Source organism: Eschscholzia californica, unplaced genomic scaffold, assembly GCF_041429995.1.
Source record: "Eschscholzia californica isolate CP2 unplaced genomic scaffold, dmEscCali1.0.p SCAF_6, whole genome shotgun sequence".
Classification (NCBI taxonomy): Eukaryota; Viridiplantae; Streptophyta; class Magnoliopsida; order Ranunculales; family Papaveraceae; genus Eschscholzia; species Eschscholzia californica.
In genome coordinates, this window is record NW_028238483.1 from 44363922 (window position 1) to 44379104 (window position 15183).

Sequence of the window (15183 nt, forward strand, 5' to 3'; positions counted from 1 at the left end):
CTAGTTAAGACAAAATTTAAATCCGGAATTTACTACTCCTAGAATCCTAGTGGATGATGACATGGCATTTACCAGATGGATATTTACACAATATAAGGTGGGCTTGTCTTCCATTTATTCGATTGTCTTTTTCTTTGGTGAGTATTCCATTCTTGTATAATGAGAGGTTGGACGAAAAAAACAGATTAAATCTGTGAAATCGAACAAATTTGGTTAATTTTTTTAGTAAATGAAAATAATTTAAACTAGTTTAGAACAAGCTTTAATATATTGTCCAATTGAACCAACTGATAAGATGATGTCTTGTCACTACCACAAGTATTATTATTATCTACGAGACTAAAGTTATTGTAAAAAGATGTAGACAATTAAATTATGTTGGTTCTTCCTGTGGAGAGAGGTATACAAATTGTGAGGTGAGTTTCACCACTCTAATAACTTTTAGAGGTACATTTACCACTTCCCAATCCCTTCTTAATATTTGCATTTTTCATTTACCACCTAATCCCACAATTTGGGGGTGCCTCTTAAAAACATCTTCCATGTTTTCCCAACCTTTTTGCTACAAAAATTCTATGCATGTGTTTCCAATCAAGTAATGCACATTACTTTCATGTGTATCCAATCAAACTATTTCCCTATTCTTAGGGCTTCTTGTTAAATACCTAATTTCTCTTTACACCCACTGACAAACATATCTAAGTTCCTCCTTCTAAAATACGCATCCTCTTTCTAGTTCAAGGTTCTTGGGTTCCCAACCATTTTCATCTTTTGAATTTGTAATTCACACTAGGAATGCAATTTATATGATTTATTTTTGAAATATCTAATATACACATATGATTTATTTTATTTTGTCTCGCCAATAAACTGCTAATGTAAACAACATTGGAAAAAGTCGCAAATGAATCTCAAATTGATTTACCCCTAAATTCAACTACAATTCAAGTTCCATCCTTACTTACCATCAAATACTTCAATCACTCGTATTTAAGAAGGCAACTTAAAACAACTAGTCAAGTGTTTTCACCTCTTGACACAAAAACCGTACACGTTCCATTAAATATTCTAGTTGGAGTGTTTTACGAAATCTTCTCATAACAAAGTTAATTTAAAATTTCAGAAGCTAAAGTAAAAGGACAAAAGAAAAATGGCTACATTACAAATATAACCTTAGTATTAGGCTAATATGAAACGCTTAGATTGATAATATGACAAATATGTGGGACCTTTATAGTAATTTACATGTTAATTTATTCATAATATGTACTCTAACTCCTTTTTTATGTTGAAGGTTGTACTCTAACTCCTTTGTTAATATAATGTGTAGTGATGGGAACAAAAATCGAAGTTTTAATTGAGCACTAGGGCACACGATACCTGTACTTCGTAAAAAAAAATGAATCTATTCTTTTTAATTTTCTCAAATCGAGAAAAAACCACGTGACCACTTTTTTTTATTTACTACTTTTAAGTGGTCTCGGTTGTTTGACTTTGACTGTCAAAATATATCTACACATAAATAAGCCTACTCGTTTAAATTAATCTCATAAATTACAATTTTAGTAGTAGTTTGACAAAGATTTATTTTTTGTATCTCATTATTTGTGTAGGAAAAAATAACCAAACTTTTTCTTTTTTTGAGAAATCGACTAATCTAGGTTAGTCGTCACGAGACACTGATACATCATGAAGATGTGATACGATAACTGTCTAATTTAAATCATTAATGAAAGAGGCCTAAAACCCAAAAACATGAAAGAGACCTAAAGCCGACTAATGTATTACATTATTTACTATATTTATTGTCTGAATTTATTGTTTAAGAACATATATTTAACCTCATCAATTTATTGTTTAAGAAGATGTTGTTTAAGTAAACTATGTTGAAAGCATATGTTTTGATTAAAATAACAATTGAGTGATAAAAACTGTGTTTGTTAATTTCAGATAAGTCAGACGTTCTCGTTTGAATTTTCATATTTCTCATATAATGTATAGGAATAGTATGTAATTGCAAATAAAATAGAAATAGAAAAATAAAAATAGGAGCATCGACAATTTTTATGAACTATTTTAGTTTCCTACCTTAAAGATTGAGATTGTCAAATTAAATTCTTCTAATACTCCTAAAATATTTATAGTTTTATAATATTAAAAAAGAAAAAGAAAAAGTGATTTAGTTTTTTCCACTGAAGTGTTAATAATGCGCAGGTATTGAGGACGTTGACTTAAATAATCATAATTAAAGATAATATAAGAAGGTTATTTAAAATTCAATCTCTTAATAAACCTTGAGAGGGAGAAACAAACATCTCTTACTTCAAAATGAAACTTGTGACCATCACTTTGATATTCAGTGAAGAATTTTATTTATTGTTTTTGGAGTTTGTTTTCTCTTAATTTTATTCCATTATAATCTGAGCAAATTATACTTTCTTGTGTTTCCTTCTTTAATCATTAATACATTTTTTAATAGTAATATAATTTGAGCATATTAATAACTATAATTTGCTACAATATATATCCTCTCCATTTTAGATTGTCAACCACTTCTAAGTTTTCTTTAAAACTTTGGTTACTCAAATCCGTTTATTATCCTTAACAAAAAAAAAAAATCCGTTTATATGTTTAGATAAAATAAAACAATTTGCATACATTATCAGCAAATCCAATTTTAATTATGATATTTCAACACGTTGTAAAATATTCTACAAAATCATACATTAAGGTGGACGAATGAAAAAATAAAATTTTGAAAATTGATCTTGTAAAAGAATAAGTAGATATTAATTTGAAGGAGTGTGAAGAAATTCAATGTAATTAATTTGTTGAGTTAATTCCTATTTGTTCCCCTACTTTGTGACCAACATCTTTTATGACCTCTTATTTTTCATAAATTCAAATATGACCCCTTTTTTAAGTGTAAATTTAAGTACCTTTCCTATATATATTTTTTCAAAATAAAATTAATTATAACACATGAAATTCCAACTCACTTCCATTTCACATCTATCTCCATCTTACCTCTCTCTCTCTCTTCAACTCACATCTCTCTCCAAGTCACCTTCCTTTTCTCCGACTAAGGTCGCCGAACGAAAAAATTTTCGGCTGACGAACTAAACATTAAATAAAAAGACTCTCATCTCTCTCTCTCTCTCTCTCTCTCTCTCTCTCTCTCTCTCTCTCTAAACACTCCGACGAAGGAGTTTTCATTCGCCGGAGTCGGTCTGTTCAAGAACAGACCTTGAAGGTTAAGTCTGGTCTGTTCACGAACAGATCGACTCCGACGAAGGGAACCCCCTTCGCCGGAGCGTTTAGAGAGGGAGAGACATGAGAGTCTTTTTTTAATGTTTAGGTCGCCGACCTGAAAAATTTTTGGTCGGCGACCTTTGTCAGACAAGAGAGAGGTGGGTTGGAGAGAGAAAGAGAGAGGTGAGTTGAAGAGAGATGTGAGGTGGAATTTCATGTGTTATAATTTTATTTTGAAAAAATATATAGGAATGGTACTTACGACATTTACAAAAATGATCTATATTTGAATTTATAAAAAAATAAGGGGTCATAAAAAAAACTGGTCACAAAGTAGGGGTCAAATAGAAATTAACTCTTATGTGTTTAGTAAATTGTATCTACTTCCCTATGATAAGGCATGTCCAATGGGTCTACTACATGTTTTATTTGTCTTGTGGTGATTCAAATCCCAACTTATCTGTCTCAAAAAAAAAATCCCAACTTATCTTCAATCTAAGCCATGGGATCATCTACACATTTCTCCATATAAACTTTTTTTCACTCTTCTATATGTTTTTCCTTTTCAGATTCTTCCTTTTGTTTATTAGTCTAATTTATTTTTCTAATTTCAAGACGACTAGAAAAATTATAGTATTCAAGGCAATTTGTATTGGTTTTGATACTCACCTACATATGTTATCAAATAATATGATAGTATTGATTTCATTCATTGGTTATAATTTAGATTTAAACATTTCTAAACAAATAGTTTAAAGAACATGAAATGGGTGTTCGTAAATTCTAAATGGAGTTTTGTCCATTACGAAGATACATGATTTGTTCTGGTACATAATATTACTATGGATTCTCCATGTTATTAATTTTGTCATCACTTAGACACTACTTATAGTCGTTCGAGCTTTTGATGCACCCCTTAAGCCTCAATATTTACTAAATTAGAGTTTGCACTGACAGACCAAATTTCAAATTTCCTCACAAGTCACGGACGACTATTGTAAATTGTTGTTTAGGCTCCTTTTAGTGATTCTGTTTTTTCTATTTCTGGAATTAGATGGATGACACTCTTATCCCTATGGTAGGGATAACCGTACTAGCCAAGTGTTAACTATCTTTGAACGTGACAATTTTTTGTTATCAGTGGTACAAACTGAGGTTTGAAAGAAGATTTGCAGATATTTATAGACCGAAATTGAATTTGAATGGTTTAGAAGGTCATTGGAACCTGACCCTAATCGGCGAAGGAGTCCTCCCCGTCAATGGGCTACTAGGCTAGGAACATTATCTCTTCCTTGCTGCCACCTACGTCTTTGTGCAAAACAAACACTCTCATAGGTCGAGCGAAATAGGGGATGAAGAGTAAGCTCTTTTCATGGCAAATGGGAGAGCCAAATGATAAGCGGCAGATATTTTGTTTGATGCATCCCAAAAAATATGTACGTATTACACTTTATTTTTAGAAGTAAAGGTATTTTAATGGCGATATGACTAGACGAGTAGCATTTATGGTAAAACTCTGGTGTTGTCGTTTTTTCTTGTTCAGAGTATGATGATTCCGAGTCTGATTTGTTTAAACAGATCTCGTAATGTCATACTTATTCTTATACTAGTTTCTCCTAGGTTAATTTCTATATGATCCATTTAAACTAAATATTTGTATCCATATCTTGATCAATAGACTGTTTAATGTCTTGATTAACTATTCAGTTAAAAATACAGTTAGTTTCACATCCCATTCTCATTCGTAGTTGTCTACTCATTACAAACTAGTATTTAATTATGTTTTAATATAGACGCCCTATGTCTCGCTTTGCGATTGAGAAAGATTGACGAATCACCTCCTTATATGTGTTCGTAAACAATGTTGGTCATATAGATGGTAACGAGAATACATATTTAAAATATACGTTGGTTTATTGTTTGTTGGTCATGTAAATGTCAGTTGTTATTGGTCAGTCATAAACACTAAAATTTTCCTAAAATTAATTTGAAAAATTCATTACTAGAGGTTTTTTTTGTTGAAAATTACTGGAGGTTAAACGTTATAAAGATTTCAAATTTCAAACATGAAGACAAATAATAGCACCGTTTGAAGTAATTATTGATCATTATACAAATAGTTAAAAGTATTTATGGATTTGTACATTCACGAAGTTATGTTTCCAACTGGAAGCAATTACAGTTGTAAACATTATTATTTTGCCCGTAAGTTTTCGTAACGGATGATTCACCAACCCTGTCACGTTTTCGATATAAGAATTTCAAGTTATCTCTTCCTTTCCAAAAGTTAAATTGAATTTCAAAAAACAAACACACAAATATGTTTTGAAATGTACTAGTGAAAGGGCTAAAAAGATAACGAAATAAATGGGATGGTCAAGTAAAATAAGGGGTTAATTCCGTTTTGGCCCCCGATTTGTGACCAACTGGCCGTTTTGGCCCCCAATTGTGTCCGGCAGTTCGTTTTGGCCCCGATTTGTCACCATCCGCCGGAGAAGAAAGGTGAGGTGGAGAGGAGGTGGTGTGATGGAGGAGAGATAAGGTGAAGTGGAGGAGAAAGAGATAGGTGATGTGGCTTTTGTATGTTTATTATTTTTTTCAGAAATATTTCCATTTTGGCCCCCGAGGATAATTTGGTAAAAAATTTAGCCCTTGGGGCCAAAACGAACTGCCGGACACAATTGGGGGCCAAAACGGCCAGTTGGTCACAAATCGGGGGCCAAAACGGAATTAACCCTAAAATAAGAGCTTAAAAAGAAAAAAAGCAAAATCAGATATGCACGTAAATATCTTTTTTAGCTTTATAAAAATAAATAGAAAAGCTTCAAAAGTTAAAGTGGAGAAAGAAACTAAATTGATATTAAAGAGGACTATTAAGAAATAATCAAAATCTTGAGGGATTAAAAACAATAACTAAAGTCACGTGAGAGAAGGCGTATCTTTAATAAGTGAATCTTGATGACTCAGCATTGTCGCTGAAATATCTTGAATTAGTGAGTCCTACTTGACTACGTGTCGAAATCTTAACGGTTATAGAAAAACGCGGCTGCTCGATTACTATAGATTTGATTCGTGAATCTTTAAAATTTTTGTTTCCTCAAAAACAAAAAATTAAAAAAAGAAATTATTATTTCCATAAATGAAAATAAAGAAATAGCATTTAAATAAAAAGAAATTAAGAAAAATGAGTCAGCAATTGCTCTGTTATTACCGATTACGGCGGTTGGGTTACTATAAAAACACCGTTCTCTTTTTTTTCTCTCTCTATCTCACTCCTCCTCGTTTAGCTTCTTCTTCCTCCAACAACACTTTCTCTCTCTACAAAACCCTCTTGCTTTGTTTGATATAGCAGCACAACTTCTTCCTCTCTCTCTCTCTCTTAAAAAAAAAAACCTTATTAATCTTTTTCTTCGCCGGTATTTGGTTAAAAGAAGACATTATTTCCGGTGAAAAATGTTAAATTGATAGAGACACAAGAAATATAACTAGCAAAGGTGCTTTCATTGATTGAATGGGATACATATTTATAGAGATTACATGAGGGTTTGTAGAGAAATAATAAATAAGGAAATATTACAAAGAGGAAACAATTAAAATTACAATTGCTATATTATGTATTTCTTTCTATCTTGGGGAGATATCTTCTAGATATCTTCCTTTTCTTCAATATACTTCAATACCCCCCCGCAAGTTGGAGCAGGAGAAGGAATCTGAATCAAGCCCAACTTGGAGAGTAACCGATGAAATGGATCTGAACCAAGTGGTTTCGTAAAGATGTCAGCTATCTGATCGGCAGAGCGAAGGTGAGTCGTCTTAATAAGACCAGATTCAATTTTCTCTCGAACGAAATGGCAATCGATCTCGATATGCTTTGTTCGTTCGTGAAAGACAGGATTGGCAGCAATGTGCATAGCCGCCATATTGTCACAGAAGACCTGAAAGGGTTCTGGAATTGAGACATGAAGGTCTTGAAACAAATATTTCAGCCACTGCAGTTCCGCAGTGAGTGTAGCTAGAGCCCGATATTCTGCCTCAGCCGAGGATCGGGAAACAGTCGGTTGTTTCTTGGACTTCCAAGATAACGGACTTGAACCAAGCATAGTGAAGTAGCCGGTGGTCGAGCGACGGGTGATGGGACAACTAGCCCAATCAGAGTCGGTAAAACCAGAAATAGTTAGAGTGCTGGACGAAGAGAGAAGGAGGCCATGATTCATGGTGCCTTTCAAATAACGAACAACTCGAGTAGCCGCATCCATATGATTGGAGTGGGGATTTTGCATGAATTGACTAAGGTAATTCACAGAAAATGAAATGTCAGGACGAGTCACCGTGACATATAAAAGTCGACCAATAAGACGCCGAAACGAAGTTGGATCGTCTAATGGCGTACCATCATTAGGTAATAACTTTAAGTGTTGTTCCATAGGAAAAAGACTTGGCTTAGCTCCGAGGAGACCCGAGTCGCGAAGAATGTCCAACGTGTATTTGCGTTGACAAAGGAAAATGCCTTTTGGGGAACGAGATACTTCGATTCCAAGAAAGTATTGAAGTCGTCCAAGGTTTTTAAGAGAAAAACGTTTCTCGAGACGTAATTGAAGAGATGAAATTTCCGAGGCATTATTGCCAGTGATAATGATGTCATCTACGTAAACTAAGACGTAAATGGCAGTCGGACCATCAAAAAAACAAAACAGTGAATGATCAGAAGAAGACTGTTTAAAACCTTCAGCTTGTAAGCCGGTAGAAAATTTGGCAAACCACTGTCGAGAAGCTTGTTTTAATCCGTAAAGGGATTTGTGCAAGCGACATACTTTGTGGTCACCAGTCCTGGAAAACCCAGGTGGAATAGTCATGTAGACTTCTTCATCCAAGTCACCTTGGAGAAAAGCATTATTCACATCCAACTGATGGAGGGGCCAATCTTTAATGGCAGCAACGGAAAGAAGTGCACGAACAGTGACCAATTTGGCGACTGGGGCGAAAGTATCATGATAATCGATGCCTTCTACTTGGGTATAACCCTTGGCAACGAGTCGCGCTTTATGACGTTCAATTGATCCGTCAGAGCGGTATTTGATTTTGTACACCCATTTACAACCAATTGGTTTCTTTCCCGGGGGTAAGGGAGTTAATGACCAAGTTTGATTTTGTTCAAGAGCTTGAATTTCCTTATCCATTGCAGCACGCCATTCTGGAAAAGCCTTGGCGGCGGAATAGGATGTGGGTTCTTCCGTATTGACAACGGAAGTAAGAAATGCTCGATGGGAAGGGGTGAATTTTTCAAAACTGACATAGTCAGTTAAGGGATATTTGGTGGAAGTCGTAGGTGCAGTAGTACAAGAACAAAGATAGTCAGCCAGATGGGCAGGACGTCTCGTTGTACGGACTGGTCGAGAAGAAGGTAAAGGTTCTTCGGGAGAAGTAGCTGAAACCGGGGTGGTGTCAGAATTCGAAGGTGAAGGTTCTTTCGAAGGAGAAGCACCTTGCAGAGGGGAAATACCTTGCGAGGGAATAACAGAGTCAGAAGGAAGCTCGGGAGATTCCTCCGAGGAAGAAGCAGCGGAAGATGAGGAGTCTAACACAATAGGTGGGATGGGGGTCGCGTCAGTGGAAGAGTGTGAATGGTCGTCGACCAAAGACGGGAGAGTATACAAGTCCGGATGAGGCGAGTGGGTATCGTCGATGGGACTGAAGTAATAGGCGTCCGATGAAAGCGGAGTGAAGGAGGTAGGTTCAGAGAATGTCGATTGACGTTCAGCGAAAGGGAACTTATCCTCAAAAAAACGCACGTTCCGGGAATCATAGAGATTGTGTGTCTCTAAATCGTAAATGGTGTATCCTTTCTTTCCAGGCGGATAACCAACAAATATTCCAGGTTTAGCTCGATGATCGAACTTATTTTGGATGTTGGTATTGGTTGCAAAACATAAACAACCGAAAACTCGGAGAGCTAAGTAGTCCGGTGGAGAATCATATAACATTTCATAAGGAGATTTGTATGAAAGTATTGGAGTCGGCATTCTATTGATTAAATAGGTTGCCGTTTTTAAACATTCCCCCCAAAATTTTAGAGGGAGATGTGCTTGAAAACGCAAAGCGCGAGCAACATCGAGTAAATGACGATGTTTACGTTCGACGACACCATTTTGTTCGGGTGTGGAGACGCAACTGCGTTGATGGAGAATTCCATGAGAATGGAACCAAGTTTGGAGATCATTGGATAAGAACTCGGCTCCATTATCAGAACGAAATGTTTCAATCGGGTTTGAAAATGTATTTTCGGGACCCGAGGATATAGATTTAATCTTCTTATGATATTGTTTGGAAACAAACTGAAAAAAGAAGTTTAAATGTGTTTTAGTCTCAGACTTGGTTTGCATAAGGAATGTCCAAGTAAATCTGGAGAAGTCATCAACAAGTGTGAGGAAATAACGCTTGTTGGTTAAAGATGGAACCGGAAAGGGTCCCCAAATATCAGCATGAATAAGTTGAAAAGCAAAAGTACTAAAACTACTACTTTTATTAAAAACCAACTTAGATTGTTTTGCCATAGGGCATACAACGCATTCATGCGACCTATTAAAGGAAATAAACGGGAAACGTTCTGATAAAGTACGTAAACGGCCTAAATTAGGATGTCCAAGTCGACGGTGCCAGACGTCGATTGACTTATTCAAAGCAAGTGCAGTAAAATTCCTACGGAGAATGTAGAGTCCATCAATAGCATCAGCCCGACCAATCTCCTGATGATTTGAGATCGTCTGAAAAAGGCAATGAGTTGAATCAAAATAAATACCAGATTTCAAAGATTTACAAGTCTGATTTACAGACATCAAATTAAATTTGAAATTAGGAATGTAATAAACTTGGTCAATAGAGAGAGAGTCGGAAAAGACGACTCTGCCAATGTATTTGACTAAGTAAGTCGCTCCATCAGGAATTTGAACATAACAAGATGGTGGTGCTAAAGCATAAGAGCTAAAAGCATCTAGAGAGAAGCAAACATGGTTTGAAGCACCACTATCAACAATCCAAACAGAAGGGTGAGATAGGGAAGTACCTGACATCATAGCAGAACTGGAAGGAGTTTGTGCATTGATAACTGCCATAATGCGGTCATAGTCTTCTCTGGTAAGAGTTGGAGCTGGAGAAGAGCTGGAACCCTGAGAAGTGCTACGGGCACCACCTGGACGAGGGGGGCGACCATGTAGGAGATAACATCGATCAACAGAATGACCGAGACGTTTGCAATGAGTGCACATTACATCTCTGTTACAAGTGTCAGCAATGTGTCCATGAAGGTTGCACTTAGTACAATAAGGACGAACTCGCTTATTTTTCGGGCGAGGTAAATCACTTTCTTTCAACTTGTTAGCAGCCGTGATCTTAGCGTTGAAAGCGTGAAAGTCAAAAGGAGCATTGATCTTATTTTTCTGCTCTTCTTGAATGACCAAATTATATACCTTGGCCAGAGAAGGTAGTGGTTCCATGAGAAGTATGTTATTGCAAGTCGCAGAATAACGTTCATGAAGACCCATGAGAAATTCAATCGTACGCGAGGTAAGATGATATTCAATAGTTGTTTTGCCAACAGGGCAAGCACATGAAGTGGGTGGAATGATAGCATCCAATTCGTCCCAATAAGACTTCAACTGAGAATAATAAGCTGAAATAGTCTGGTGCTCCTGAGTAAGGGCAGAAATCTTTTTCTTCAGCTGATAAATGTAGGTAGCGTTAGACGTAGCAAAACGCTCCTTCAAATTCTTCCAAAGATCAAAAGCAGAAGCCGAACGTCTCGTGCTACGTCGGATTTCCTCGCTGACAGAATTGGATATCCAAGCAGCCACCATGGTGTCACAACGGGTCCATGCATGAAGTTGCGCAGGATCCGTCGGTTTAGGGAGCGACCCATCGATAAAACCTTGCTTATTTTTAATGATAAGCGCATCGTGCATACTGTGAGCCCATTCAGCATAGTCTGGACCGGTAAGAACGGGATTAACACCAACAGAAGTGGCATTGTCCGAAGGATGCACATAATAAGCCTCACATATTTGTTGAAGAGGAGGAGTAGTGTCTGTCATCGGTGGAGTGTCATCTGAATTCGAGTTCAGATCACTGATATTGGCAGATTGTCCAGAAGTCATTGTTCTGTAAAGAATAGAATAAAATAATCTATTTTAAAATCAACGTCACAATAATATATAAGGGACGGTTCAGAATTTGCACAACTAACAGAAGTGTTGGGAAGTTAATATGACAGTAGATGCTGTCACAAAGAAGCCAAACAGTTTATGTACTGTGGGAAAAAAAAACCGTCACAAAAGATCGTAGTGAGGTGCTGTCACAAATAAAAATTGGTCAGTCAAAGTCAGAAGACTGTTTCGGTCAAAGTGGGTAGACTTTGTCCTTCACGGGTTAAGGCTACCGGGTAGGGTTACGGGTTAAGACAACCGGGTAGGGTCACGGTTTGAGACAACCGGGTAGGGTCACGGGTCAAAGCAACCGGGTAGGGTCAGTCGATCAACCAAAATTAGGGTTCCTGTTTGAAGCGCCGTCGCCGACCAAAATTAGGGTTCAGGCAGAGGGTTTATCAAATTAGGGTTTCTTCAAATATGATCGGTTTGGTGTAATTAACAAGGGGGAACTGTCAATCGAAGAGGGAGTAGTTGAAATCGATTGATTTCGTCCACCAACAGTAAGTAAATATGGAGAATTCGTAGAGAGAGAAAGCTCTCTGGAACTGCCGCTTTCGGCCAAATTTGTAATGGATTTGGTGGACGACCCTAGGTGGTCGTGGTTATTTTCCGACGAGAAGATGGTCCAGGTGTGGTGGTGTTTCCGACACGGGCAGATTTCCGACAGGAGATTCAAACTCTAGAGTTTGATCGCCGGAGAAGATGAAGTCGGGAACCAAAAAAATAAATTTTGGTTCCGATCTGGAACTGAATAGATGTTGTTCCGGATTTAAGGTATCCTCTGGTAAAAAAAACCAGGTTTAATTTGGTTCTGGTATCCTAATATATTAGGTTTTCTCTATTTCGGATTTATATGGAACCGGATTATGTTTGTTCTGGTTTTGTGAAGAAAACCCAGAACGAAACAGAACTAGTTTTAACCTTAAATCGGAACAGAAACAATTCTAACCTAGAATTGGAACAGAATTATTAATTCTAACCTAAAAATTAGCAAAAAAATATCAAATAAATTCGAAAAAAATTCGAAAAAAAAAATAGAATTTTTATGAAAACTGACCTTTGAAGATGGAGTTGGGATGATCAAAATATAACGATAATAAGAATCCGTAGAGCTCCTTGGAAGAATAAAACCGAAGTAACGAAGTAATTATTACCAACAAAAAATCCCGGAAATATTAATTTGGCTCTAATACCATGTTAAATTGATAGAGACACAAGAAATATAACTAGCAAAGGTGCTTTCATTGATTGAATGGGATACATATTTATAGAGATTACATGAGGGTTTGTAGAGAAATAATAAATAAGGAAATATTACAAAGAGGAAACAATTAAAATTACAATTGCTATATTATGTATTTCTTTCTATCTTGGGGAGATATCTTCTAGATATCTTCCTTTTCTTCAATATACTTCAATAAAAAAGCTTCAAAGTTGTCTGTAATTACCAGTTATCTGTCTGTGGTGACGCAGATTTCCTTTTCCGGTAAAGTTGATTGTTATGTTGCTTCCCTTGAAGGTTCTTTCATCTAATCTTCTTTATTTACAGTGACTGTGTTAGTTCGTGTGTTGTTCTATTTTGATGATTTCTATTACTGTCTCCTTTTCTTCCTATAGTAACTTTCTCTCTCTAAAAATCTTCATCTTGACGTTATCTCTGAGTGTCTTCTCTTTATCTGTCGTCTTTATTCTCTTCCTCGAGTACAACGGTCTCAAAAGGAATCTGTCTCGCTTTTCATCTCTCTCTACTCTCTCTGTTAAGTGGGTGGAGCAGAAATAACTTTCATTTCGAACTCCAAATTTCAAATGCTAACAAATTAAACCATCTGAAACTCAAAAATCGGTTAAGATGGAACAGAGTTTTTTCAATCCTATAAAATATACAGAGCATCGGAGTTCAACTAAAATGTATTCAAAGTCTTTGATAAGATCGAGGGATTCATCAGACGGTGGAAACTCGATGAGACCTAAAATTGTACGATTTTCAGTTACTGATGAAAATGCTACTGATTCATCAAGTGATGATGAAGAAGTAGATGATGATTTCTTCATCCGTAAAAGAGTGAAAAAGTATATATCAGAGATTAACATAGAACCTTCTCCTTCCTTTTCTTCTTCTTCTGCAATAGATAACGGTCACGGTATACTAAGCAGTATAGGAGCTTTGAGGAAGAAATCTGCAGGTAGTCAAAGGAGAAAGAAACCGGTCGGAGAATCAAAGAAACCATTAAAAACGGCAAGTTTGACTACTGGTACTACTAGTAAGAAATATCGTGGGGTTAGACAAAGGCCGTGGGGGAAATGGGCGGCTGAGATTCGAGATCCTCAAAGAGGTGTACGGTTGTGGTTAGGTACTTTTGAAACCGCCGAGGAAGCCGCGATGGTTTATGATAAAGAGGCGATCCGGTTAAGAGGACCAGATGCTTTAACAAATTTCTCTCAACCACCACCACCACCACCGGAAACTGAGAGCAATGAACCAGCAATCTCCGGTGATGGTTCAATCGATGAATCTAATCATCATTCTTCTCCAATTTCTGTTCTTCATTTTAATAGCAGCACACCAGAAACAGCACTCGAACCGGAACACAAACCCGAGTCAGACAATAGGCAAAAGCATTTTAAACTTGAAAAGGTTGAAGAAGAAGTAGAGAGACCAATGAAATCTAGAAGTTCATCAGATGATTTCTGTTTTGGCGATTTTCTGAGTGAAGAAACACCGATTTTTAACGATTTTATGGATTTTGAACCACCATCAATGCCAGAATTACTTGGGGAAAACGGTACTTGTTGTGATATTTTCTTTGGTGATGAAGATTATGGAAACGATGGGTTTCTTGGTGGTGGTGGTGGTGGGGATTTTAAAATGGATATTCAAACATCAATGAGTCAATTGAACGACGATCCGTTCTCAGGTATTGGTGATTATTTCTCTGGAATCGGGGATTTATTTCCCCAAGATCCTCTGTTAACTCTCTAAACTAAATTAAGTATCTAAATCATATGTTTATTAAGTTTTAGTCCTTTGGTTTGTAATAGGTCGTTCTTTGCCGTTTTTTTTGCCGATTAATGGAATCGGCTGATTTTGTATCGACAAGAACGAAATTATATATATATAGGGTGGGAGATTTTTCATTTCCATAGTCTGGAACGATGGTTCAATTATTATTATCTGTAGGAACATAGTACTCCATGATAAACAAAAAAGAAATCGCCATTAAAGATAACGGTGAGAGACGGAAAATGCTTCTTGTAAAGGTTAGGTGTGTTTGAGAGGGAGGAGAAATCCAGCTGGATCCAACAAAGAAAATAACTTGAGTAGGGAGGGGCATTTTGGTACAAAAGAAAAGAAAGAAAAAGGAGATGAGAGAGAAAGTGAGACTGATAAATGTGGCACTATTAACCCATGATCCATCTCTTCATAGAATAGGTGGTGGGGGGACAATAGGGAGTACTCGCACGTACCAAAAAACCGTTAGTTTTAATTTTTTTTACTTTTTCATTCTCAACGAGGGGAATTCATGTATGTGGACTAGTGAGAGACTCTAGTATATACGGACATCATTATTATTAGGCACCAACTTTGTCTAAATATTTATTTTTGGCAAGAATAAAGCTAAATAAAACATACTAAGATTTGTAGAATTAGAAATATTAATTATTTCAAAATAATTTGTAGTCCTTTTTTTGTTTATTGTAAGAGCATTCTTTCTAAAAACGTAGCCTCGAGTTG

The 15183-nt window shown here is 36.3% G+C and overlaps 1 protein-coding gene across 1 annotated transcript; it reads left to right on the forward strand.

Annotated features, from left to right (window-relative positions):
• The first annotated feature begins 6496 nt into the window (after window positions 1–6496).
• On the forward strand, window positions 6497–14585 carry LOC147535483 (ethylene-responsive transcription factor CRF4-like). Its single transcript, XM_086645846.1, has 2 exons — window positions 6497–6707; window positions 12877–14585. The coding sequence occupies exon 2, from the start codon at window positions 13300–13302 to the stop codon at window positions 14428–14430; it is 1131 nt and encodes a 376-aa protein (XP_086501972.1). The 5' UTR covers window positions 6497–6707; window positions 12877–13299; the 3' UTR covers window positions 14431–14585.
• The last annotated feature ends 598 nt before the right edge of the window (window positions 14586–15183 follow it).

Bases quoted from the DNA above. Each gene is read 5' to 3' on its own strand.
- LOC147535483 (XM_086645846.1), top strand. From the start codon at position 13,300: ATGGAACAGAGTTTTTTCAATCCTATAAAATATACAGAGCATCGGAGT.